At 37.9% G+C, this 25,789-nt stretch overlaps 1 protein-coding gene across 1 annotated transcript; it reads left to right on the forward strand.

Annotated features, from left to right (window-relative positions):
* Window positions 1-290: 290 nt before the first annotated feature.
* On the forward strand, window positions 291-4,613 carry LOC142529483 (uncharacterized). The gene is made up of 7 exons (XM_075635028.1): window positions 291-651; window positions 744-820; window positions 892-1,026; window positions 1,840-1,894; window positions 2,003-2,090; window positions 3,993-4,091; window positions 4,306-4,613. The coding sequence occupies exons 1-7, from the start codon at window positions 356-358 to the stop codon at window positions 4,441-4,443; spliced, it is 888 nt and encodes a 295-aa protein (XP_075491143.1). The 5' UTR covers window positions 291-355; the 3' UTR covers window positions 4,444-4,613.
* The last annotated feature ends 21,176 nt before the right edge of the window (window positions 4,614-25,789 follow it).

A 25,789-nucleotide genomic window follows, 5' to 3' on the forward strand; every position in this document is an offset into this window, starting at 1 on the left:
AGAAAGTTGAGAAGGGAAGTAGTGACTTATTGTAAGTTTGCCTTTTAGAAAATTTTGAAAATATATTATATCTGAATGTATAATTTGTTTTTTCAATTTAGTTTAATTAAAAACATATGATACTTATTTATCATAATAAACTTTTTAAATAATTATAATTATTTAAATTTTTATTATTTTATTTAATAAGACTAATTGGAGTTTAAAGTAATTTAAGTTAGGGATATAATCCATTTTTTGGCTGAATTATATAGGAATTGAGCTATTTATTTAATTCATCAATAATCCGTCGTGTATTTTTCTGTTTCAGGAATAGGTTTGTAACTCGAAGATAAGCATTTTGCAGTTGGCGAGGATGGAAGCAGCCGGGGCTGTAATGGTCTCCTCCTCTTCTACGTTTCTGTTGTCTCCTAAAACCCACATCAATTTCATCTCCAATCCCCTCAGGAACCATCCTTTATCCTCCTCCTCTTCTTTCCCAAAGTTCTCCCGCCTGCTTAAGACATGTCTTTTCCGCCCCTACGCCCTGACTGTTGGTGAAGCTGTTTACAATTCATCTCCTACCGAAACTTCTACTTCTAAAGAAATGCTGCCCAAAATTGATAAAAGCGGCAGATTTTGCAGCCCCAGAGCCGCCAGGGAACTCGCCTTGTAACGCTTTATCCTGAATTCTTCCCGTTTCTTTTAATTTCGGCAACTTCAAAGTTTTTGTTACTTGACCGGGTCTCTTACTGATGTCTTAGGATGATTCTGTATGCTGCTTGTTTAGACGGGTCCGACCCAGTTCGCCTCTTTGAGAAAAGATTGAATACCAGAAGAGGTAGTGCAGACTTCTTTTTATGACTGCATTTAATTGGAGAACATAGCATAATATGAGCTTAACTCATGTAGAATCTGGGTATGAATTTGACAAAGCTTCTATACTGACGTACGATCACATGAGCTTTGGAGGTCCTCCGGTCACTGTTCAGACAACTGAAGAAGCTGAAGAACTATTGAGAATTGATCAAAAGGAGTCTGACAATGGTACTTCAATTCCTCTTCAGAATATTTTATTAGTGGATATGTAAATTTCCAAATTTTATTTTATTTAGTGAAAATCAAAATCTATCTCTCGTCACTCCTTAAAAATATATACCAAAAGAACACAATTTTGATACAGTGGAATTGTGTAGTGGTCAAGAAATTTTAGCAAGCTCTCATGTCTAGAAGCCCGAGATTTTGGATTTGAGCTTCTAACATTCTGCTGTCCTCTGAAAATAGATAGAATGGAATGAACCCGAAAAATGGCTATCCTTGACTCACTGACGATAGCGGAGCAATTTAGGAGTCACGGAAACTTTTTGAAGGCGCTCCTATGAGAAGGATAGTCTTTTGGGAGGAGGCTCTTATTTTTGGATTATTACCTAACAAATATTTTACTTAACTACGATTCATATTTTAGAACCTGAACTTCTTGAATTACCTGGATGGCCATTTAGGTGTGAGCAATATCTGCTTAACATATGCTGTGACATATGTGGAGTGCTCGATGGTTCTTGTGGTTTCGGTAAGGAAAGTAATAGAACATTTACAAACAGCTAATTAGCTTGTAAAGAAGCTAAAACAGAAAACAAGAAATGTTAAATGTTGTCTCAAGGTAATTTTATGACGATCACAAGCATAATGAGTGGGCACTCAATACTTATCCGGATGTATATGGAGTCTTTGTGTCATTAGGTTTCTCATGTCTGCATTAGTTTGTTTGTGTTTCTCATGCACTTTTGTACACCTGATCTCTATATGGCCATTATATTTCTTGAAAGAGCATGTATTAACAGCTCAGATTCTCTATCTCAGAAGCGGAAGTTCTTTCAGCACCCCCAAAGTTGGTGTACAGCAAATTAATTTTGTGGTAGGCCACTATATTGTAGATTTAGTTGCATGATTTGCTACCTATTTGAAATGGGTCTCAGAATGCTATCTCAGTCTTGTTGGATATATAACTCTCTCTGTGCTGCAGCTTCACTCGAAAACTTTTGGTGGCGGTCGTAGAGAAGTGGGACAGTAACGTGCTTGCTATTGAGGAAGTTGCACCCCTTAATTGGAAGGTTAGATTTGCCCATGACTTTCCATTCCTATTGTTACTTAGTTATTGCATATATTTCTGTGTACAATTGTAATTGCACGGGGATTCCCTACGTTCGAGAAACAACCTCCACAAGGTGACGATATTATACATGTACTTTAAGCATTGACTTCCTGAGGAGGCGATGAGGGCTATCTTGTTTTCCTCCTTCAACAACTATCCCGAGCACAAAACACAACGGTGGACAATTCTAGTTCAATATACAAAAATGAACTCAATTGCAAGAAGTCTCGGAATCATGATAGTCTTACAAAGCTTAAATTTCAATTAATGTTCATGAAAGTGTCTTTACATTAAAAGTGGAAGTAAACATCTTCGTTGCAATGGAAAGAAGATGTATGTAACCTCTAAATGCTAGAAACAAAGGTAAACTTCAACATTAATCCCCAATATCGATCGCACTCGTTGGTGTTGATAGGATCATCAGGAAAAAATAACTAAAGGATGAGGGATATATTGCCCTAGAAGTTGTCAAAGCTTTATACTAGGATGAATAAGTTACATGATTTATTATTCAAAGCCATAGCCTTAGAAAATCATATTTTCAGTATTTTTGAATTGAGATTAATAATAAGATGAATTTTTTCCGTGACCGGTGACCCCTTTTTGACAAATTGATATTAGTAGCGAGTTGATTTTTCCATTATTCTTTAACAAAGAAGTTTCATGTGTAGCATGTGATCAATATGTTTTTAACAGACTAAACTACTGCATGTACAAGGATTAAATTTAATGCTAATTTTAATGTATTATTTTTCTTAACATACATATATCAATGTGGCTCATTAATATTCATAGGTTTTTCTTGGCAATTTACAATATCCTCATTAAAATATAGGGCTTGAGAAATACTTTCTGAAGTTGTTGGAAATGTTGGTATTACTAATTATGTATATGCTAACATAATCTTTGGGGCTTAAAGACATTTGATAAACTTTATTGCTTGGAAATGTGTAACATTGCACAGTTGTTCACATGAATACACCGTGGGCTCTTTATGTCTGCATTTTTTGGCATTGTTTCCCGCATTATTTCTATCTTTAGTCTCCAAGAAATGATGGAAAGTCACATCAACTGTTAAAATCTCCTCAAATTTTTTGTTCGCTGTTATTCTTCTGGAACTTGGAATGGTATTTCTGTAGTTAGTTAGTTCTCGCCTTCAATTATATTTATCTGTCAAGTAGGTAAGGATGACCACCAACTTTGCTCCTAGCATTACATAACCATTACACCACTTTAATCTCATCATGAAAATTTGAGAAGGTCCTCAGAGTTGTGAGGCTTCACACTTTAATGACAAATAATCAACGCAATCGATGTTTAATTGATAGATTACCTTTTGACATTGTGAATTCTGCTCCTCTCTAATTAAAAGCCGACACATGCTAGTTGTGACACTTCCATACGGTTGCTGTCAACTCTCTTGATACCTGTGATGTTTTGACTAAGAATGATCTTGTGTGAGATCAACAACAGTAAAAGAAAACGTGAATGTATTCATCTAAAACTTACATATTTGAGTTAACCACAATTTACAGGACTCTTTTATAGGATGATTAGAAATATGCAGTTTTGCCAGTTCCCAGGAAGCTAATCAAATGAATTCAAAAGAATCATTCAATCTGCTGACTACTGTTGGACATCCGACTAGTTTTTATGCTTATCAGCATCTTGTTCTGGTACAACCTGCAGTATCTTTCACTCGTGCAACTTTATGTTTGATGACTCTGGAAATGGATGACCTCCCTATGTCAATTTGAGAATGTTTGAATTATGTTAGGTATTGACGTTATTAGTCAATAGTGGAATAATTGATAACTTGTTCGTTAATGCCATTTTTCTTCATTTTGTTGAATTGATTCAGAATGAACCCGCTGGTAGAATTCTGGAGCTCTCCATTCTTCACTTAGCCATGTCTGAAATTTCATTTCTTGGGACAAGGCATCAAATAGTCATTAACGAGGTTGGTTATCCGTCTTTATATTCGTGAATCTTTGAGGAAAATTTTTGCGTGCTCACAGCAAGTGTTCACAAGAAAGTTCTTAAAATACCTCATGCACTTGTATGAAACATCTTGCACTAAGTTGCAATTAGGTATCAATAATTTGAGTGAGCTTATGATACTTTAGTCGAGAAAATCCTTGTTTGTACTGAACATGTTTGTATCTATGTTGAAGGCTGTAGACCTTGCAAAACGTTTCTGTGATGGGGCTGCTCCTCGTATAATAAATGGTTGCCTGCGGACTTTTGTCCAGAAAAATAGTGGTGGTGATGGTGAAGTCATCAGCAGTTTCAAAATCAAGCTGAACAAATGAATTGAGGTTGTGGTACTGCCACTATGAGAGTTTTCCTGGAGCCGAAACGGAATGAACTATGTACTTTACGACAGTTGTGGGATATAAATACAAGTATAGGGGATGAATGTTGTATACCACAAATTGTTGTGGCAATTTAAATTCGAGAAATTCCATAGGAGTTTATGTGATGACGAGGTAAGGTCCAAAATTAAGACGACGTAATTCAACTGCATGCAAATTTGAGGGAATATGAAAAATGGTTAATTAATTGATTTTAATTGTCAAATTTGTTATGTGATAAGTTTATATGATTTTTAGTAGTTTTTCTACTCATATGCATTAAAATGTATTTTTAAGGATTATTCGAGTTGCGATCGAGGAATGGAGGCCGAGTGCTGAAAAATGGAAAATGTTTTTATTAAATAATTATTTTTAATTATCTAAAATATGGTTGATTATTTTTCTTATTTTTGGAAATAATGAGTTTTGAGGTGATTTTATACGTCGGGACGTAAATTTTATCGGTGTTGGAATTTCAGCAAAATACGAATATGTAGGCAACCCGACTAATAGTTTCACAAATTTTATTAAACAAAATATTTTAATTAAGCACTAATGGGCTTAATTAACTCCCCTACTGGACTAAGCTTGATTAGTGTTTATTGAACTATTTAATATAAAAAACCTACCCTAACCCTCACTAAAACTCACGGCCCCCTTCCCCAACAATTCCCAAACCCTTTCTCTCAATACACGACACACACACACAAGCATCAATCAATGAAAAGTTCGAAATCTTCAAGGTTTTTCCAAAGCCAAGGTCCTCCTCGTCGTCGTTCTTCAATCGTCAATGTTATTTCATGCGTAAATCACGCAAAGACACGCCATATTCTTCCTTTAAACATCTATTACATCATACTATTTATTTGATGATGTTTTGAATGAAAACAAGGCACAAAACTTATTATTTTTGTAACTATGCATATGTATGGGTTAAACTCTTGATTATTGATTCAAAAACATGTTTACTATGTTGTTAAAGGGGCTGCCATGTATTTGGATGTTCAGGGACAGGTTTTACACGAAGTTCAGGGTCTTAGACACACACCAATCACGCTGCAAACAAGGAACGATCAAGCTGGAACCACTTTTCGGTCATGGTGTTTGTAGGGCTCGACTTTTAGGGAGTTGTGGCTAGGCTTGGTCTCAGATGGGGCCAGGGCTAGATAGGGTCCGTGAGGGGTGAGGTAAGGGGTCCTAGCCATGCTAGGATTCGAGTCGAGAGCTGGGGAGGAGTCCTAGAACCCGAGAGCACATGCAGGCGCACAGGTGTGCAACTTGCGCAGGGAAGGTTGGCTCGGCCAGGGGGCTCTGGGCTGGGCTAGGTCGACTCACTAGGATCCTAGGATGGTGCACAAGGGGCTGGTTCAGGGTCTGGTTCAGTTGGCTAGGTCCTAGGCGCGAGTTCAAGAGTCCATGTCAACTAGGAGTTCTCGGCCACTTCATGCACTTGAGTTGTGGTTTGTTTTTGGGGCTAGGGTCAAGTCCTAAGGATTCTAAGGGTCCAGTAGGGTCCATAGGGGGTCTAGCTCGAGGTTGGCTCATGATGGTTCGAGCATGGCTTGATAAAAATTGGAGTTGGCTCGAGGTGTAGTGCATAGGCTCGGTTAGGGTTTCTTCTTTGAAATAATTTGAAACATGGCTCACGAGGGTCGAGTCGTGGTTCACGAGGGATAAAATAATATAAAATGTCTAAGTTTTTAATTTTAAAATTTGATATTAAAGTTTGAATTAATTCGGAATTAAAACGTATTAAAAATGATTAATTAAGGAATAATTGAAAAGTCTAGTATTTAAGCTAAATAAAATTATGAGAAATTTAATTTAAGCTTAAATAATTAATTGGGACATGTTAGAGTCAATGAAATTAAAAAATAATTCAAATTCGTGAAATTTTACGTCTAGTAGTAAAACGGTCATTTTACATCTAGAAATTAGTAAACGTCATGGCAGTGCCCTAAATGCTGTTTTATATGTTGAAATGTTTATGGATTTTTATGATTTAAATATGGACATTTAAAAGATATGTTGCATGCTTGGTTTAAAAGAAAAATGATATTATTATGCATGCTTTTATAAAGTGATGGAAATACGAAATGTTGAAGGATGTGAAGGGATTGTTACTAATACGATGATACGATGATATGTAAATACGTAAGGCCAAAGCTCAATTGGCGGGTAAGAGTGTCGTTATGTCTCCGCCGCCGAGTATTGTGTGTAGATGGTTCCATCGCTCAATACTAATACGAATACGAATACGAAAGTCACAATCAACGATCTGAATTCAACGAATATGAATATGAATATGTTTATGATGAACATGAATATGAATATGTCGACGATGATATGAAAAATGTTTACGTTTATGCATGTCATGAAAATGTTATTTTATGTAAAAGTATTTTTATTGTTGCATGTGATTTTATACGTATTATTTGTTATCAAGAATATGTTGTGTTGAGTCTTTAGACTCACTAGGTGTGATCGATGCATGTGAGTTTGAAGTTGATGGCAGTGGAGGTCTCGAGGGTTGATCTGACTGGACTGAAGGTGCACATAACCCGAGGACCAGCGCTTCTAATCTTCCACATTTACGATTATGATTTATGTTAGAGATTTTACGACTATTTATTTATGTTTATGAGTGGTTTTTGAGAAGGTTTTAGTTTTATAAATTTTGCTAATTTAGGATATGCCAACGTTTAAACGATTTTATGACTCAAACTATTTCCTTTGATTTTCAGATAATAGTTGGTTGTTTTATTTTAAAAATAGTGTCAAAAATACTTTAATTATTTTTCATATGTTCGGCCGAATGAAGGAAGTTAAAAAAAAATTAGTACTTTTTTAGCAAAACGAGTAGTGGATGTTTCAGTTGGTATCAGAGCAATGGTTCTGTAAAGGGTTGTGCCACCATCAGTGCCGGGAAACTCATTCGTCAAGCCTCAATCTGTAAGTTTACATGCTTTATATGATTTATATGATGTTACCTGCATGATTACATGAATTATATGTTTACGTCACATGTTTACTAGCTTTTTGAAGATATATGCTTAAATTGCTAAATGGATTAAAATATGATACATGATTAGAAAACTTATATTTAAATGCATGTTGGTTACGTTAGTATTGGGAAAACGTTCAAATATTATGCCTCCTAGACGCGCACCTATCTCCCAAGGGCAGACCGAAAATGTTGAGGATCAGCACGTTAATGCACCCCCACCTCCTAATGGGGATGCTGCTACCCGTGCTTTGGAGGGGATGGCTCGTTTCTTTGAGCAGTTTCAGCAAGCACCTAGGCCACAGCAGGATGTTTATGATCAGTTCCGGAGGTTAGCGCCGGAGGAATTTTCTGGCACTGCCAATCCTTTTGCTGCCGAGGCTTGGATTCGTGCACTCGAGGTGCACTTTCGTTATCTGAATATGGGAGATGTCGACCGTGTGAGATGTGCCATGTACATGTTTAGAGATGACGCTTCTTTGTGTTGGGAAGGATTGGAGCATGGTATCAATATCGCCACACTTACATGGGTTCGTTTCAAGGATATTTTCTATACGAAGTACTTTACTGCGGATGTTATAGGGCGACTGAAGAGGGATTTCACGACTCTCCGTCAGGGAGATACTTCTGTTGTTGAGTTTGTGAAGAAATTTGATAGGGGTTGTCACTTTGTACCCCTTATTGCGAGAGATGCTGCGGAGAAGCCGAGGCACTTCATGGATGGTCTATGACCTACCATACGACATAACGTGATGATGATGCGTCCTTTGGATTATGCTACTGCTACTATTTATGCATTTCAATCTGATCCATCTTTGAAAGACATCGATTTTGAGATGTAGCGCAAGAGACAACATCACCAAAATAATAATCAGCCAAATAAAAAGCCATATACGGGTCTTCTTAGATCTACAGGGCCTCAAAACCCCAAGGACAAGTCAAGAAGCAACGACCACCAAAGCAACCAAATCTTGGAGCACCTAAGCCTGCTGATAGGCGCAACCTTGCAAGGAGTGAAATCGCTTACACTATGGCAAGTGCATGCGGGGATCTTTTAGATGCTTCATATGCAAGGAGGAAGGGCACAAAGCTGCTGATTGCCCGAAGAAGAATGCACCTACTGTGGGAAGAGCATATGTTATGCATGCAGAAGAAGCTGAGGAGGAGCTAGACACGACTCTTATCATGGGTAACCTAGTTATTTAACATTTTATATTGTTTTTAATTGCATGAAATGTTAAAATTGATTATTAGAATTGAATTGGGATCAAGATGAACCTAGTAAAAATTAGGTTGCATGTTTTACCTTAGTTGGAAATTAAGATATAATTTTAGAAACATTAGAATTGATATTGATTTTTTAGCCTTATTTTATGTAAAGGATGAAATAATTCCAAATGAAAGTTTTATGGACAAAAATTAAGAAAAATCATAACTAAAGGTTTGTATAGGGGTTTTGAAAATTCTTGAGGGTTCAATGTGCAATTTTTGAAAGTTATAGGACTAAAATGGAATTTTCGAAAAAAAGTAAGGACTTAAATGAAATTTTCGAAAAAGATAAGGGACCTAAATGCAATTACCGAGAATTTGAGGACCAAAGATGTAATTTTCGAAATTTAAGGACCAAAATGTAAATTTACGAAAATTTAAGGGTCAAAATTGCTAATATTCGAAAACTTTGGGGACTAAAAAGCAAATTTCGAAAAATTGAAGGGCTGAAGTTAAATTTTTCAAGAAATGCTTAAGTTCAACGCGTAATCTTCACATAACTTTGAGAGAATAATGATAGAAATTTCTTAAGCTTCAACACGAAAAGATTTAAAAAACATTTTCGCCGCAGGGAGGATTATCATTCAAGGTGTAGCAACCTATACACTGCTAGATTCGAGAGCTACACACTCTTTCATATCTAAAATTGTCAAGGACCTGGAGCTTCGTTTATTCAAAGATGTGGGTCGGGCAGATCTTATTGTGCTGCCTATGCCTGAATTTGACATCATTCTTGGTATGGATTGATTATCAGCGAATGGAGCTTCGATTGATTTTCGTCAGCGATCAGTGTCTATTCGACCGCCTAATGGGATATCTTTTATCTTTGAGGCGGCGAGGAACAAGAAAATACCGCACATTATCTCTTGTCTATGTGCGATGAAACTTATGAGACGTGGATGTCAAGCATTTCTAGCATGTGTAACTATAGCACATGCTCCTATCAGTCAAAAGTTGGAAGATGTTGATATTGTCTGAGACTTTCTTAGTGTCTTTTCCGAAGACGTTTCTGGCATTCCACACGATCATGAGGTGGAATTTTCTATTGAGTTGATGTTGGGCACTCTTCCTATATCTAAAGCACCTTATCATCTAGCACACGTTGAAATGAATGAAGACTATATATAGCTGATCGAATCAGTTGAAGAAGGCTAGTGAAACACACAAAACAGTCAAGCTACAATCTTCAATCAGTTGCGATACATTTCTCGAGTATTTTCTCAGTTTATTAATTGCACACTCAAGCTCTAAATTCATTGTCTTTATTCATAGCATTCAGAATACCAGTTAGAGCTATTCAGTTAATCACTGTATAAGTGTTGAGAGTTTTAATTTGGCAGTGTGTAAGACCAGCTGAAGTGGATTATTACAATCTATTGTAAAATATCAAAGTCTTTTAGTAAAATCATATCCTCGTGATAGAAGGGGTGACGTAGGAACATTTGAAGTCTCCGAACATCCATGAAAATGTTATATTGTCAGTTTTACATTATATCATCCCTCAGTATTCAATCTATATTTCAGTTTTTTCCTCACTTTTAACAGTTGACTAATTTATATCGACAAAAAAGTTTTAGAATCAGTTCCTCAAAGAACTAATTCATATTTGGAAATGAATCAAAAATCCTAAATGTTTATTCAATCCTCTTTCTAAATACTTAAAATCCCTTAATTGATCCTATCAAAGTGTAAGGTTCTGTGAAAACTGAATAGATAATAAACTATAACACAAGATTTTTATGGATATTCAAAGACTTCAAATACTCCTACGTCTCCCCTTCTATCTCAAAGATAGGTTTTTCCAATTCAGTTAAGCAAAGTCTTCAGTTCTAATTACCAATTCATTTACTAAACTTTATGTCATCGATTCTAAATATTATTTCAGTTGTAATCTCTTGATTATGTCTGATTAGTTTGGTTCTTCAGTTCTTTTGTGGATTTAATTGCCAAATTTTGAAACTTATAATATTCCAACAATGTAATCCTTCAAGTCTATTTGGTCAGGGACTTCTTGAAATATAACATTAACTGAAATTTCTGAATCAACAAACGCCCATCTGACATCATAATTGACAATCTTGTCTTTGATGACCAAGACGTCATTATGTGGTAAACTAACGCACGTGACTCCTAGTGGCCAAAACTGATAATTGGTTCATATTGCCATCTTTTGTTGTCCACTCCCAAAATTTCTCGCCGGCTCCATGCCTTCCGTGCTTGATTGAAATCATCATCAGTAGATCCTCCTGAAATCATCTTGTTTACACCCAGAGAAGGGGATTTTCCCCTAACCTTCTCTTCTCGGGCTTTATTTTATGGGGAAGGCTTGTCACGACTTCCTGGCCTAGGTTTGAAACTTGGGGCACTGGCAGAGGGGAGAAGTCCCGAGTTCCTGCGTACCCACAGGAGTCCCTTAGCTTTCTACATTGATGGACCAGTCTCAATAGGATCTGGCTGAGAATGGTTCTTGTAACGCCCCGAAAATTTAAAGGTCCACGCGAATCACATGCATGTAGTTATTAAATTCTATTTGTATTTTAATTAAATATTTTAATTGCATTAATTAAATATGTTGTGGATATTGACATGTTTAAAATATATTTTTCAACATTGTTGCATTAAAATGTATTTTTAAAGATTATTCGAGTTGCGATCGAGGAACGGAGACCGAGGGCTGAAAATTAGAAAATATTTTTATTAAATAATTGTTTTTAATTATTTAAATTAAGGGTGATGATTTTTCTTATTTTTTAAAATATGGGGTTTTGAGGTGATTTTATACGCCGGGACGTAATGTTTATCGGTGTTGGTTTTTCAACAAAAAATACAAACGTTTTGGCAACCCGGCTAATAAATTCACAAACTTATTTAAGCAAAATTGTTTTTAATATTTTAATTAATCTCTAATGAGCTTTAATGGGCCTAATTAATATCTTAATGGGTCAAAGCTTAATTAGTGCTTAATTAATGCTTAATTAACTATATAATATACTAATCTACCCCATAATTCACCCCACAATTTTATTAAAAACTCACGCCCACTTTCCCCTACACTTTCAAACTCTTCCTTGCAACATATCACACGGCACACACACAGAAATTGGGACAAAAGCTTCAAGTTTTGCTAAGGTTTTCTAGCCGTCGTCTCCTCGTCGTCGTTCTTCGTCATCGTCAACGATTAATCGTGCGTTAAAAATGCAAAGGCACGCCTATTCTTTCCTTCAAAACATCATCACACCATAGTATTTGTGTATGCATGATTTTTTTTAGAAAAACATAACACCAAGTTAAATTTTCGTAACTATATGCTTATGTGTTCTAAATTGGTGTTTTCAATTCCCAAAATCATGTTTTATATGTGTTAAAGGGGCTGCCATGATCGGGACATGTTTAGGCATTGTCTTGCATGAGGTTAGGGTCCTAAAATAAGCCACAAACTTGCACAAAACCGAACACACACAAAGCTGGAAGCATGTTGCTGTCATGGGAAATCAAGGGGTTCGGTTTTTGTCTTCACGGCTGGGCTTGGTGTTGGCTCCTGTCCAGGGGCTAGCCAGGGTCATGGGGAAGTCCAGGGTAGAGTCCTAGACATGCTAGGACTCGAATTAAGGGGCTTGGGAGGAGTCCTTGACAGCAAGGACTCCTACCCGAGAAACTGTCATGGTGATGCGCATGGTGCAGCGCTTACTTGGGGCGAGGGGGCTTGGCCTGGGGTACGAGGGCTGGGTCTGAGTGAGCCATTAGGGTCCTAAGTAAGTGCACCACAGGTTGGTTCAGTGGTTGGGTTCGTTGGTAGGGTCCTGGAGGCTAGAACAAGAGTCCTTGTCCATAAGAAACTCTCGGCCAACTTATGATAGGGGTTGGGGGCTTCGTTTTTTTGTTTGGGGTGGTTTCCATGGGTTCCTAAGTTCCAGTAGGGTACCTAAGGGTGTTGGTCATGGTCTGGTTCATTATGGTTCGGGGGTGACTCGATAAAATCAAGAGATGACTCAAGGTCAAGGTTTAGGTGTCATAATAGGGTTTCCTAAACTTAAAAACTTGAAAAACGGCTCACGGGGGTCGGATCGTGGTTCATAATGGCTAAAATAATATAAAAAGACTAAATTTAGAGTTTAGGAATTTTATATTAAAGTTTGGGATTTTTTTGGAATTAAAACGCCTTCAAAACGTCTAATTACGAATTAATTAATGATCCTAGTTTTTAATCTAAATAAAATTATGAAAATTTTAACTGTACTTTCAAAAGCGGAATAGTCTTCGTTCTGAGCTGTTTTTCCTTTCGATCGGGAATCTGAATCGGCTTTTCAAAATAGCTCAATGTCTCGTCAAGTTCGGCCTCGTCTGGCTGAATAACATGTGAAGCATCAGACATGTATTTCCGCAATAATGATACATGAAAGACATCATGTATTCCTGATAAAGAAGGCGGTAGGGCGAGTCGATAGGCACGATCTCCTATCTTTTCGAGAATCTCATAAGGCCCGATATATCGTGGAGACAGCTTCCCTTTCTTGCCAAATCTGACAACTCCTCTGAAAGGTGAAATCTTCAAAAATACTCGGTCTCCTGCCTCAAATACTAACGGTCGTCGTCTGATGTTGGCATATTTGGCCTGCCTGTCTTGAGCTGCCTTCATTTTCTTCTGAATCAGCTTCACTTTTTCAGTCATATCTCCGATCATATCAGGTCCAATCTCCGGTACCTCAGAGATATCATCCCAATACAGAGGGGATCTGCACTCTTTTCCATACAACGCCTCAAAAGGAGCCATCTCAATACTCGTCTGATAGCTGTTGTTGTAGGAAAATTCACAAAGCGGCAATGCATCTTGCCAGTTAGTGCTAAAATCAAGCACTACAGCTCTCAGCATATCTTCCAGTGTCTGGATAGTCCGCTCCGACTGTCCGTCGTCTGTGGATGATATGCGGTACTCAGATGTAACTTCGTACCTAGAGCCTGCTGTAAACTCTGCCAGAAGTGCTAAGTAAACCAAGGATCACGGTCTGATACAATCGACTTCGGCACTCCATGCAATCTGACCACTTCTCTGACATAAATATCGGTCATCTGGTCATGTATTTACGTCATCTTGTATGGAATAAAACATGCGGATTTGGTCAATCTATCAATCACAACCCAAATCGCATCACAACCTCTGGAGGAACGTGGTAACTGCGTCACAAAATCCATGGAAATGTGATCCCATTTCGATTCAAGAATAAATAAATTGTGCAGTAGACCTCCTGGTTTCTTTCTTTCGGCTTTCACCTGTTGGCAATTCAGACATTTGGATACAAATGTAACAATATCAGCTTTCATCTGTTTCCACCAGTATTGTGTCTTCAAATCATTGTACATCTTCCTGCCACCAGGATGAATGCTAAAACGACTGCTGTGCGCTTCTGTCAGTATCTGCTGTCTCAAATCTGAAACATTCGGCACAGCAATACGGTTATTCACATACAAAACACTGTCATGAATCTGATATTCCGATTGATGTCCAGCTCTGACCATAGCAATTGAATTCTGTACATTCTGATCAACTTTTTGTGCTTCTTTGATTCTCAATATCAGTTCTGGTTCGACCCGAATAACACATAATCTCAGAGGCTGACAATCTGTTTCAAAGGCTAATCCAGACAAATAACAATCTTCTATCAAATTCGAAACACCAATCGTCGATAAGGATAAAAAACATACCTTTCGACTCAGTGCATCTGCTGCTGCATTAGATTTTCCAGGATAGTATTTGATTTCACAATCGAAATCCTTCAATAAATCAAGCCATCTTCGTTGCCTCATATTCAACTCGGACTGTGAAAACATATACTTCAGGCTCTTATGATCAAAATATATTTCAAACTTCTCACCATACAAGTAATGTCGCCATATCTTCAACGCAAAGACAATGGCCGCAAATTCAAGATCATGAATTGGGTAACGAGTCTCATGTGGCTTCAGCTGTCTCGAAGCATATGCAATAACATGCCCTTGCTGCATCAAAACACAACCCAATCCTCGATGAGATGCATCACAATAAACCACAAAATCACCAGTGCCTGATGGAATAGTCAATATCGGAGCACTGGTCAGTCTTTTCTTCAGCTCAAGAAAACTAGACTCATAGTCTTCAGACCATATAAAAGGAGCATTCTTCTAAGTCAACTGAGTAATAGGCTTGGCAATACTCGAGAAATCTTTAATAAATCGACGGTAATATCCCGCCAAACCCATAAAACTGCGAATCTCGGGTACTGATGTCGGTCTTGGCCAACTGATCACGGCCTCAACTTTACTGGGATCAACAGAAATCCCATCTCCAGATATAATGTGACCCAAGAATATAACATGTCTCAACCAAAACTCGCATTTCGACAGTTTAGCATACAGTTTCTCAGCCCTCAAAATTTTCAACACAGTTCTCAAATGCCCGGCACGTTCAATCATATTCTTCGAATAAATCAAAATATCATCAATGAAGATAATAACAAAATCATCAAGATACCTCTGGAATACCCGGTTCATCAGACCCATAAACACAGCTGGAGCATTAGTCAAACCGAACGGCATGACAATAAACTCATGATGTCCATACCTGGTTCTGAATGTTGTCTTCGAGATATCCGAATCCCTGACTCTCAGCTGATGATATCCAGATCTCAGATCGATCTTGGAATATATTGAAGAACCCTGCAACTGATCAAACAAATCATCGATACGAGGCAAGGGATATTTATTCTTTACCGTTGCTTTGTTCAGTTGCCGGTAATCGATACAGAGTCTCATCGAACCGTCTTTCTTTCTCACAAATAGTACTGGAGCAGCCCAAGGAGACACACTCGGTCTGATATACCCCTTGGCCAGTAAATCCTCCAATTGTTCTTTAAACTTTTTCAACTCAATCGGTGCCATTATGTACGGAGCTCTAGAAATCGAAACTGTACCTGGCATCAATTAAATGCTGAAGTCTATCTCTCGAATCGGAGGCAAACCAGGAATTTCATCTGGGAAGACATCAGCAAACTCACACACCACTGGCAAATCCGCCAATGATGGACTCGATTTCAGTAAATCAACTGAATAAACAAGGAATCCCTCCGCTCCTTTCTGTAACAATTGAGTCATAGATAATACGGATATCAAAGGAATTCTAGATCGAGAACCCTTACCGTAGAATTTCCACTCATCAGCCATATCCGGTCTGAATCTCACATTGTGGAAACAATCAACAGTAGCTCTATACTTGGTTAAAATATCAATACCGATACTACAGTCAAAATCAGACAACCCAAGCACAATACAGTCTAACTCAATCTCATGCCCGTCATACTGTAGCATACAATGTTTAACAGAATTCACTGAAATCAAACATGTCCCCAAAGGAGAAGAGACAGACACTACATCAGATAACGACTCAACAGGCAATGCATGACTCAATGCAAATCTCTCAGAAATAAATGTATGTGAAGCACCGGTATCAATCAATACATAAGCAGAGTAACCACATAAAGAACAGTTACCTGCAACAACATCATCTAGTACTTCCTGGGCCTGCTCCTCTGTCAAAGCAAATACTCTGGCCTGCTGTCTCGGAGGCTGGCTCACTGTCTGGCTTCCTCCTGGCCTCGGCTATGACTGAGGAGTCGTCGGTGGTGGCTGAAATGAATGAACAGTAGCTAATCGTCTATCAGTTTGTGCCGCTGATCCAGATGATTCGGCACCCTGTGATCTCTAAGAATTTCTCTGTTTGGGCAGACTCTGGCAAAATGTCCCTACTGCCTACAAATACGGCAACTGCCAAACACTCCTCGGCACTGCTCTGTGGCATGTTTCCCTCCACAAGTGCTGCAGTATGCTCTTATATAACTCTGGCCCTGACCGATCTGTTTCGAGCCACTAGAACTTGATGAACTACTTCCAGATCTTTTAAACTGTTTCCCTTTGGCTTTCAGAAAATCTTTCTTTCCCCCACTGCTGCTGCCACTCTCAAATCGGGGAGGTGGTTGCTGTGGTCTCGGTGCTGAAGGCACAAACGAAGCTCTTTTCTGTCTCATCAGACCGGCTTCCGCACCCTTGGCCCTGTTCAAGGCATCAGTAAAATTGTTCGGCCGTCCCGTGTTTACCAATGTAAATATTTCAGGATTTAGGTCATTAATGAACTGATCCGCAACGGCTTCGTCGTTTTCAGCCACATGTGGAGCAAATCTCAGCAAGGTAAAGAACTTGGCCACATACTCTTCGATGTTCAGCTGGCCCTGTTTCAAATTTGCAAACTCGGCTCCCTTGTCCTTCCTATACGATACTGGAAAGAATCTCTGATAAAATTCAGTTCTAAAGACATTCCAGGTAATAGTCGTACCTCAATGCTCCAATGCTTTCTTCGTCGTAATCCACCAGTTCTTTGCAACATCATGCAACTGGTGCCCAATCAGTTTCATTCTTCGCTCATCAGTGTAATCCAAGGATTCAAACAGCATCTCAGTGTCATCTAGCCAACTCTCGCAATCCACTGAAGTCTCAGTACCCTTCAGAGTCGGTGGATGGAACGACTGAAATCTCTTCAACAATGTTTCCATCGGTGTTGCTGTCACATCCATTAGAGGATTCGAAGTGCTACCCTGTTCTGGTATTCTTCGAGGAGGCATATCTGATTATCAAAAGGGTTAGCAACCAAATACAACAATTCTGTTTCAGTCCTCCTCCGATCATCTTACTGCTGATCGAGAATCGGTTCTGATTCATTCTCAATAATACACGTTACCAAAATCAACTCAGATAAATAAGTAAACATGTATTATATAAAGCAGTAACACATAATAGATTGCTAGCATGTAAAAGCAAGGAAGAAAACTCAATCTACCCCGCTCACTAGCTCCTATCTCAATCTAAAGGATCTATCGCTCTGATACCACCTGTTGTGGGGACCCGGACGCTAATTCATTTCTTAATCGTCTGTGGGAATAATTAAATCAATTATAATAAACATGGTCTAAAATTTTTTTTATACAAGTATCAAGTGCGGAACGTAATGGAATTCATTCTAATATATACATCGAAACAAAGTACAAGTCTTGTACCATATACAGTCATTTAAAACTAAGGTTTAACAACTACATATCAAGTGTTCAAACCCTATCTAGTATCCAAGTCCGTAGTCTCCACTCTATTCACGATCTCTCTTCATCTCCTTGACCATGATCTTGTCCAACCTGTTGTCATGCACACATACAAACACGACAACAGCCGGATAACTCCGGTGAGAAATATATCCCAGTATAAATCAACGATACATACAATCATATAATCAATATAAAGCATGAGATAGATATCAGTAATATGAATCAACATCTGAAAGCATAATTCAATATAAATCTGTAAATCAACTCATGACTCCATATCTCAGACTAGACTCATTCCTAGTCTAGGGATCCCGATTTTCAAATGTTGGCATTCCTATATCGAATTTCAGTAAAAGAATTAAATTCCACTTCTAATCAAACATCGATATAACCAAACATCCAGTGTCTTGACCTATCCGTCACAGACTTTGGCAACCTCTGCCAATCACTATTCGGTGACAATGTGCAATGGGTCCGTGATGATTCCATAATCATCAGGCCCGTCTGTCACAAGACCAATCGTCTAATACATGCTTTTTATAATTCAATAGAACCAGCAAATTAGTCTAAATCAATGCACACAATCACAATAAGTATGTGGTTTAGGGAAACTCAAGCATATCCTACTCGAGTCATTCTCCCGGTTTGACATTGACTTATACATTTCTTTAGTTGCAGTTCTAACAACATTCAAGTCTGGAATTCGAAGTCTGTCAATACTCAATCTGGAAATGACAATATCAAAAAATACAATATCAATATACTGCTCAAATCAATACTGAATCTGATCAGTCTGAATCTAACTCAAAATCAATGGCATAACGGAACAATCTGAATATCCCCATCAATACAATATCAACAGATATCAATTACCACAACTCATAATCGATACAACACAAATCTGATATCAATCTCAATCAAATCAACTCTGAAAATAATAACAATTCCATACTGTATCTGTTCTTCAATTCGGTTTCGATTATACGATGTCTAACATGTCAAGAACACCATATATGAATCATATCCAATTTTGGTAATGCCATAATTTTAAATCATAACAAAACTTAAGAAAACTACGTCCAGTTGTAGCCTGCGTTGATAGGAACACAGTACTAAAGTTGGATTCAAATTCTGACAGGCGGATTTCTCGCAAATTGAATTCTAGATTCAAGAACTTCACACCTTTCCCCGGAAGCCTTGTCTCTTTCTTGTTCTCTTTCTGATGAAATGAAGCAAGTTATATATATATATTGCATGGCCAAGAAAGGTGGCATTCTTCTTTAAGCAACACGTCTCGCGCATATGCGCGACCTCAACCGGCGCATATGCGCGAGACCTACTGGTCTCGATCCTTAGCTTCTCGGCAGCTCGTGCATATGCGCGCCCATCTTCCGCGCATATGCGAGAGGTTCTCTGGAATTGGCATTGGCTTCTCGCACAGCTCGCGCATATGCGCGCCCTCACTCCGCGCATATGCGCGAGGTCTTCTGCCCATTTCGCGCATGTGCGCGCATCATGTCGCGCATGTGCGGGAGAGGTACTATCCTCGCACTTACCTTTTCTCATGATGAATCAAATCGTATCCCAATTACTCCTTTCCTAATCACATCAATTCACAATAAGTCATTTCGCAGATTAGCCGATAAAAATCTCGGGCATTACACCATGCCTTTTAGCCTTGTTCATATTTTCAATCGGCTGTTTATCTGGCTTACTGGGCTCAGGTTGTTCGTGTACCATAATTGTTCTAACAAAGTTAATGTATTTTCCTTTGCACATATTGAGTTCTGGCTTAGTACCTTTTGTTGAAGATTCATCTTGACTATTAAAGTCCAAACTAGTTTTGTATTCATTTGATTTCTGTAAACCTTGCATCTCAGTCAATGTGGCTGATTACTTGTTCTAGACTTGAATCTGATCAGTTAGTCTTGAGTTCTCGGACTTCAACTGCTGAATCATAGATTGGTTCTCATTTTTTCCGCTGTCAGCTTAGTAATCTCCTTTTTTAAATTCAAATTTTCAACTGATTGTGAATAATCAGTTTCAGTTTGTCATTGGTAAGATCAATTTGTTTAGCTTTAGCTTCCTCAAAGAAAATAGCAAGCTTTACGGTATTCATTTACCATGTCATGTAGGTTTGAAATAAGTTCTTCACGTGTAAAATCAATCAAACTGAAATCAAATACCTGCTCAATACTGGATTCCAGTTCAGCATCATTGGCCATGAGTCATTTCACCTCTTCTTCATCACTAGAACCGCTCGAGCTCTCAGATTTTGATGCATCAATGTCGGTTTTTGCCCATTTTGACTTGCTTTCTTCAGCCATTAGGGCTTCGTGCTTCTTCTTGGATGATTTCTTGTCATCCTTAGATATTTTTCTGTGCTCGAATGGATTCTTTTCCTTCTAAATTGATCGTCTCCTGTCTTTCTTTGGCTTGGAATAGTCAGCTATGAAATGACAAGTTTTGCTATAGTTGTAGCACGCGTTCGGTTCTTTCTTTGATTCATTCATGTGGTAATTCTTCTGGAATGATCCTTGATTCTTTCTCATAAACATTCCGAACCTTTTACTAAAAATGACATCGGGTCATTGCTCAGTTGTTCAACAGTCTTCTCAACTGAAACTGTTGGCTCCAGTTTCAAAGCACCGAGGGCAGTTGTGACAGGTGGAACTGGTAGTTCACCCTCTATTGTTTGCATTTCAAATTCATGTGTTTTTAGGTCAGCAAACATATCATGCAATTCCACTTTTTAAAGATCTTTAGATTCTCGCATGTCTATGGTTTTTAAATCTCTAATTGGGAAGACCATGAATCACTTTTAAAGCAACTTCTTTCTTCAAATACACTTTTCCTAGTGCAATCAGCTCATTAACAATTGTGTTTACTCGTTCATCAAATTCGTTCATTGACTCACCAGCCTTCATTTTTATGTTATCAAATTTTTTCACAGCAACTGAAAGTTTGTTCTCCTTGGTTTGCTCACCGCCTTCACATAGCTTGATTAGTTTCTCCCTAATTTATTTGGCAGATTTGTATATTTTTATTTTGCTGAAGGTGTTCTTGTCCAACGTTTTGTATAGTATATCCTTGTCAAAATTATCCAAATTTTCTTTTCTTTTGTCTTCAGTTGTCCACTTATCGCGTGGATTCTCAATGCGGTTAGGTGCTCTATCAGTTAGAGCAACTGCAGTATTTGCCTTCATTATTTTCATTGGTCCGTCAGTTATGACGTACCACATATCATCTTTTTGTGTAGCCAGATGAGCCTATATTTTAATCTTCTAGTCATCAAATTCTTCAATAGAAAACATGTGAATTTTATTGAACGAAGACATGGTTATCAGATGTATGTGTTTGGAATTTTTCAAGACATGATTTAACCTCTCTGATATAACTTGTTAGAATCGGTTAATATGAGTGAAGTGTTTAGAAGGGGTAATTGAATAAACACTTAGGCTTTTTGAATTCTTTTTAAAATATGAATCAGTTCCTCAAATAACTGATCCTAAAATCTTGTATGTCTATATCGATCAATTAACTAATAATAGCACGGAATTTAGATTGAATATTTTGGCTAGGGTACTGTGAAAACTGAATGAACAAAAACAATGCACACGAGGATTTTTATGGACGTTCAGAGAGTTCAAATGCTCCTACATAACCTCTTCTCTCTCAAGGATAGGTATTCACTAAAAGACTTTGATTAATTACAATGAATTTGTAATAACCTAGTTCAGTTTGGACTTAAATACTGCCAAATTGAAAATATTAATTTTTCTTACAAAATTTATTAGTTGATAACTGAATAGATCAAATTAGTAGCATAAATGCTAAAAATATATCAATGAGTTGTGAGCTAGAGATTGCGATTTGCAAACTGAATAGAAATTTGAAAATAAATCGCAACTGACTGAAAAACTGATTTTTCTTGTTGTTCGTTATTGACTGTTGTTTTTCACTCACTCGATTGTTATCCTCTTCACAACTGAACTCTCAGCTATATATAGTCTTCGATTATTCATTAATTAATGATATCAGTTGAGTCCTCTTTTAGTCCATGTAGACATCCTTTTTCTGACAGTGGTACGATGTACTAGACTGTTATGCTTCGTCTGTTCTGCTTTGGTATGGAGTGTCAGTTTGTCCGCTGTTATTCAAATTACAACTGATAACGTCTCTAACTGATCAGGAGTCAAACTGGTCGATTGATCAGTTCATCTGGTCTATATCAGTTCTAACTGATGTCCTTTTAGTTTGAACGTTCTTCTATCATTTCAGTTAGATCGTTTCAGTTTAACTATATCAGTTCTGTGAATAATATTTTCATTTATGGTCTTCAGTTCTTCCGTTTATCAATCTCAGATTCTTCGATTGGAGATTTATTAATAATTTTGAGAACATTAGTTTGTTTACTTCAGTCCTACTTGGTCTATTTCAGTTTGATAAGTCTCCTTAAGTTCTGAGATCAGTTATGTTCTTTCAGTTCAATTACTGTTTAGTTCGGATATTTAGTTATGTTACTGATTGGTTAGTCAAACTCTGAAACTTATAATATCTGAAACTTATAATATCCACATATTCCATTTCTAATTCTCATCCGGTGATTTCTTCAACTGAACTAAATTCTCCTTATCTTGTTCGTGGTTTATCCCCTTAGGAAGTCCAATTTAAATGCCAACAGGGTCTTTGTTTCGGTTGTGATGAAAAGTTGTCATCCTCTCACAAATGCAAGGCTAAACCCCACATTTTCTTCTTTGACATGGAGGATGACTGCCCATCCCCACCACCCGAAGACACCACTCCACCAACTGAACTGTTATCTCAAGATACACCCATTCATTTGGCTATTTAATTTCATGTTCTTGGTGGCCAGCCTTTGTCTACCACCTTTCGATTTTTTGAGATATTGGCGGGGTCTCCAGTATAAGTATTGATTGATGGGAGAAGTACACATTCTTTTGTTCAAACCCGAGTAGCTAAACATCTGCAACTACCTATTATATCCGCAACTCCTTTTGTGGTAGCAATATGAAATGGGGATTGTTTGATCACAGAAGGCACGCTACAACAATCACCATTGACAATCCAGGGACTCACCTTCCAACCTGAATTATTTATTCTCGCTTTACATGGTGTTGATGTTACTTTGGGTGCTTCGTGGCTCGCAACATTTGGGTGGGTTCGTCAACATTATGATAAACTTTTGTTTGAATTTGAGTATGATGGCAAAACTGTACAATTGATTGGCAATCCTCCGACTCTTCCCATCCGATCAAACTTCATAGTTTTTCTCCAATGGCATACACCAATGCCATGGCTCTATGTTTTCGTCTTGATTTAGTTCATGTATCCGCCACAGAAGATGATCCAGCACCACCTGAATTAGAATCTTTACCAAGTAAATTTGCTACTATGTTTGAGACTAAACATGAATCGCCTCCTTCTCGGGTTTATGGGCATGCTATTCCTTTGTTTCCAGGATCCAACCCTGTGCATGTGCGGCCATATTGTTATCCGCATTTTATAAGCTTGTTATCGAGAAATTATTTAGTGAGATGTTGGCAAACGACATCATCCAGTCTAGCTTGAGCCCATTTTCCTCTCCAGTGGTGTTGATTCAAGAGAAAGATGGCACATGGCAATTTTTCACATAATATAGAGCTCCGAATGCTATCACGATGAAGGATTGCTTTCCTATTCCTACCACTGATGAATTATTTGATGAACTCAAGGGCGCTTTTTATATTCCAAGCTCGATTTGAGAGCTGGGCATCACCAAATTCGGGTCAAATCTGAAGAAATTCACAAGACAGCTTTTCGAACTCACGAGGGACACTATGAGTATCTTGTTATGCCCCTTGGCCTCACTAATGGTCCAGCCTCATTTCAGGAAGTCATGAATCATATTTTCCGGCCTTTTTTGTGGCGCTTTGTGATTTTTTTTAGGACATGTTGATTTATAGCATATCTTGGCTTCGGAAACTCTTGGATCATAAATATTTTGGTAAACAGTCTAAATGTCTATTTGGACTCAAAAGCATTGAGTACCTCGGGCATTACATTTCACTTCAAGGGATTGAAGTGGACAAGTCTAAAATACAAGCAATAGTTGATTGGCCCATTATGCATTCTTTAAAAGCACTTCGGGGTTTTCTCGGTCTTTCAGGATTTTATTGGAGTTTTGTCAAAGGATAAACTTCTTTAGTAGAACCTTTAACATAACTATTAAAAAAAGATGCAATCACGTGCAATGGTAATATAGAAGCAGTTTTTAAACACCCCAAAGAAGCCATATGACATTTGCCCTTGTGTTGGCCCTCCCTGATTTTTTGCTTCCATTCTTTTTTGAATCCGATGCATCTGGCACCGGCGTGGGAGCAGCTCTGCCAACAAGGGCACCCCAGGGCTTTTTTTAGTCAAAAGTTATCTTAACTCATGCAAGGAGCTTCCACATATCAATGGGAAATGTTTTCCATTACACAAGCTGTAAAAAAAATATCGACACTATTTATTGGGTCACAAGTTTTTTATTATTACAGATAAAAAAAATTTGTGAGCTAAATTCTCAAACTATCCAAACACCAGAACAATAATATTGGTCATATAATCTCATTGGGTTTTATTTTGAGATTAAGTACAGACCGAGAAGAGATAACAAGGTTGTTGATTTTCTTTCTTGTGTTCACCGTTATGCCATATCTCTTCCTCAATTAGATTTCATAGATGAAGTCCATTTTTCCAATCAACGTGATATTGAATTGATGGACCTATGCATTAAGGTGCATGGACATAATGTAAACTCTAGCAAGTTCTCTGTCAAGGGTGATTTCTTATACTTCAATGATCGCTTGGTACTTCCTTCTAGGGGTTCCTTGAAACATAAGTTACTTGCTGAGTTTCATGCATCTGTTTAGGGGGCATGCTTGACTCCACTGAACTTTCCATCGTCTAGCTTCAAACTTTTATTGGAAAAATATGAGGGCTACTCTATCATTTGTGGCTAAATATATGGTTTTTCAATAGATTATAACTAGCAATCTTGCACAGTAGGCCTTCTATAGTCCCTGCCAGTTCCAACTAGAATTTGGGATGATATATCTTTAGATTTTATTGTGGGTCTTCCTAATTCAGGAGGCAAAACAATTATTTTTGTTGTGGTGGATTGATTATCCAAGTATGCTCACTTCCTTCCTTTGGTGACTCACTTTTCTAGTATTGTGATTGCTGCTCTATTTGTAAATGAAATTATCCATCTCCATGGGCTGACGCGTTCGATAGTCAACGATAGAGATAGAACATTCATTAGTTCTTTTTGGCGAGAGATATTTCGTTTCCAAGGCACGACATTATCAATGAGTACAGCTTACCATCCTGAAACTGACGGCCAAATTGAAGTCGTAAATCAAACTCTTGAATTGTATTTACGTTGTTTTACTATGGATCGACCTTGTTCTTGGACTCTTTTTTTAGAATGGGCAGAATTTTGGTACAATTTGGCGTATCACACATCGACGGGTATGAGTCCTTTCGAGGCTGTATACGGGCATCCTACACCAATCGTTACTAGAAACTTAGTGGATTCAAGTTCAAATAGAGCGGTTGATCAAGAGTTTCAGTCAAAGAGATGTCATTTTGTCGTAGCTACGTGCTAACTTGGAAAGAACTCGGAACAAAATGAAGACTTTGGCAGATAAACGTAGAACATACATCAATTTTGACGAAGGGATTTGGTTTGGGTGCGTTTATTGCCATACGAAGAGTTCTCGATTTGTGGCCATTCTTACTATAAATTGAGTCCACGTTCTTTGGTCCCTTTCCTATGATTGAAAAGATTGGTATTGTTGCTTATAGGTTGCAACTTCTTAATCATGTCAAGATTCACCCGGTGTTCCATGTTTCGAAGCTTAAA

Source organism: Primulina tabacum, chromosome 16 (assembly GCF_025594145.1).
Source record: "Primulina tabacum isolate GXHZ01 chromosome 16, ASM2559414v2, whole genome shotgun sequence".
In the NCBI taxonomy this organism is placed as follows: domain Eukaryota; kingdom Viridiplantae; phylum Streptophyta; class Magnoliopsida; order Lamiales; family Gesneriaceae; genus Primulina; species Primulina tabacum.

Bases quoted from the DNA above. Each gene is read 5' to 3' on its own strand.
- LOC142529483 (XM_075635028.1), top strand. From the start codon at position 356: ATGGAAGCAGCCGGGGCTGTAATGGTCTCCTCCTCTTCTACGTTTCTG. The intron at 652-743 runs GTAACGCTTTAT...CTGATGTCTTAG, and splicing joins GCCGCCAGGGAACTCGCCTT to GATGATTCTGTATGCTGCTT. The intron at 2,091-3,992 runs GTTAGATTTGCC...GAATTGATTCAG, and splicing joins TTGCACCCCTTAATTGGAAG to AATGAACCCGCTGGTAGAAT.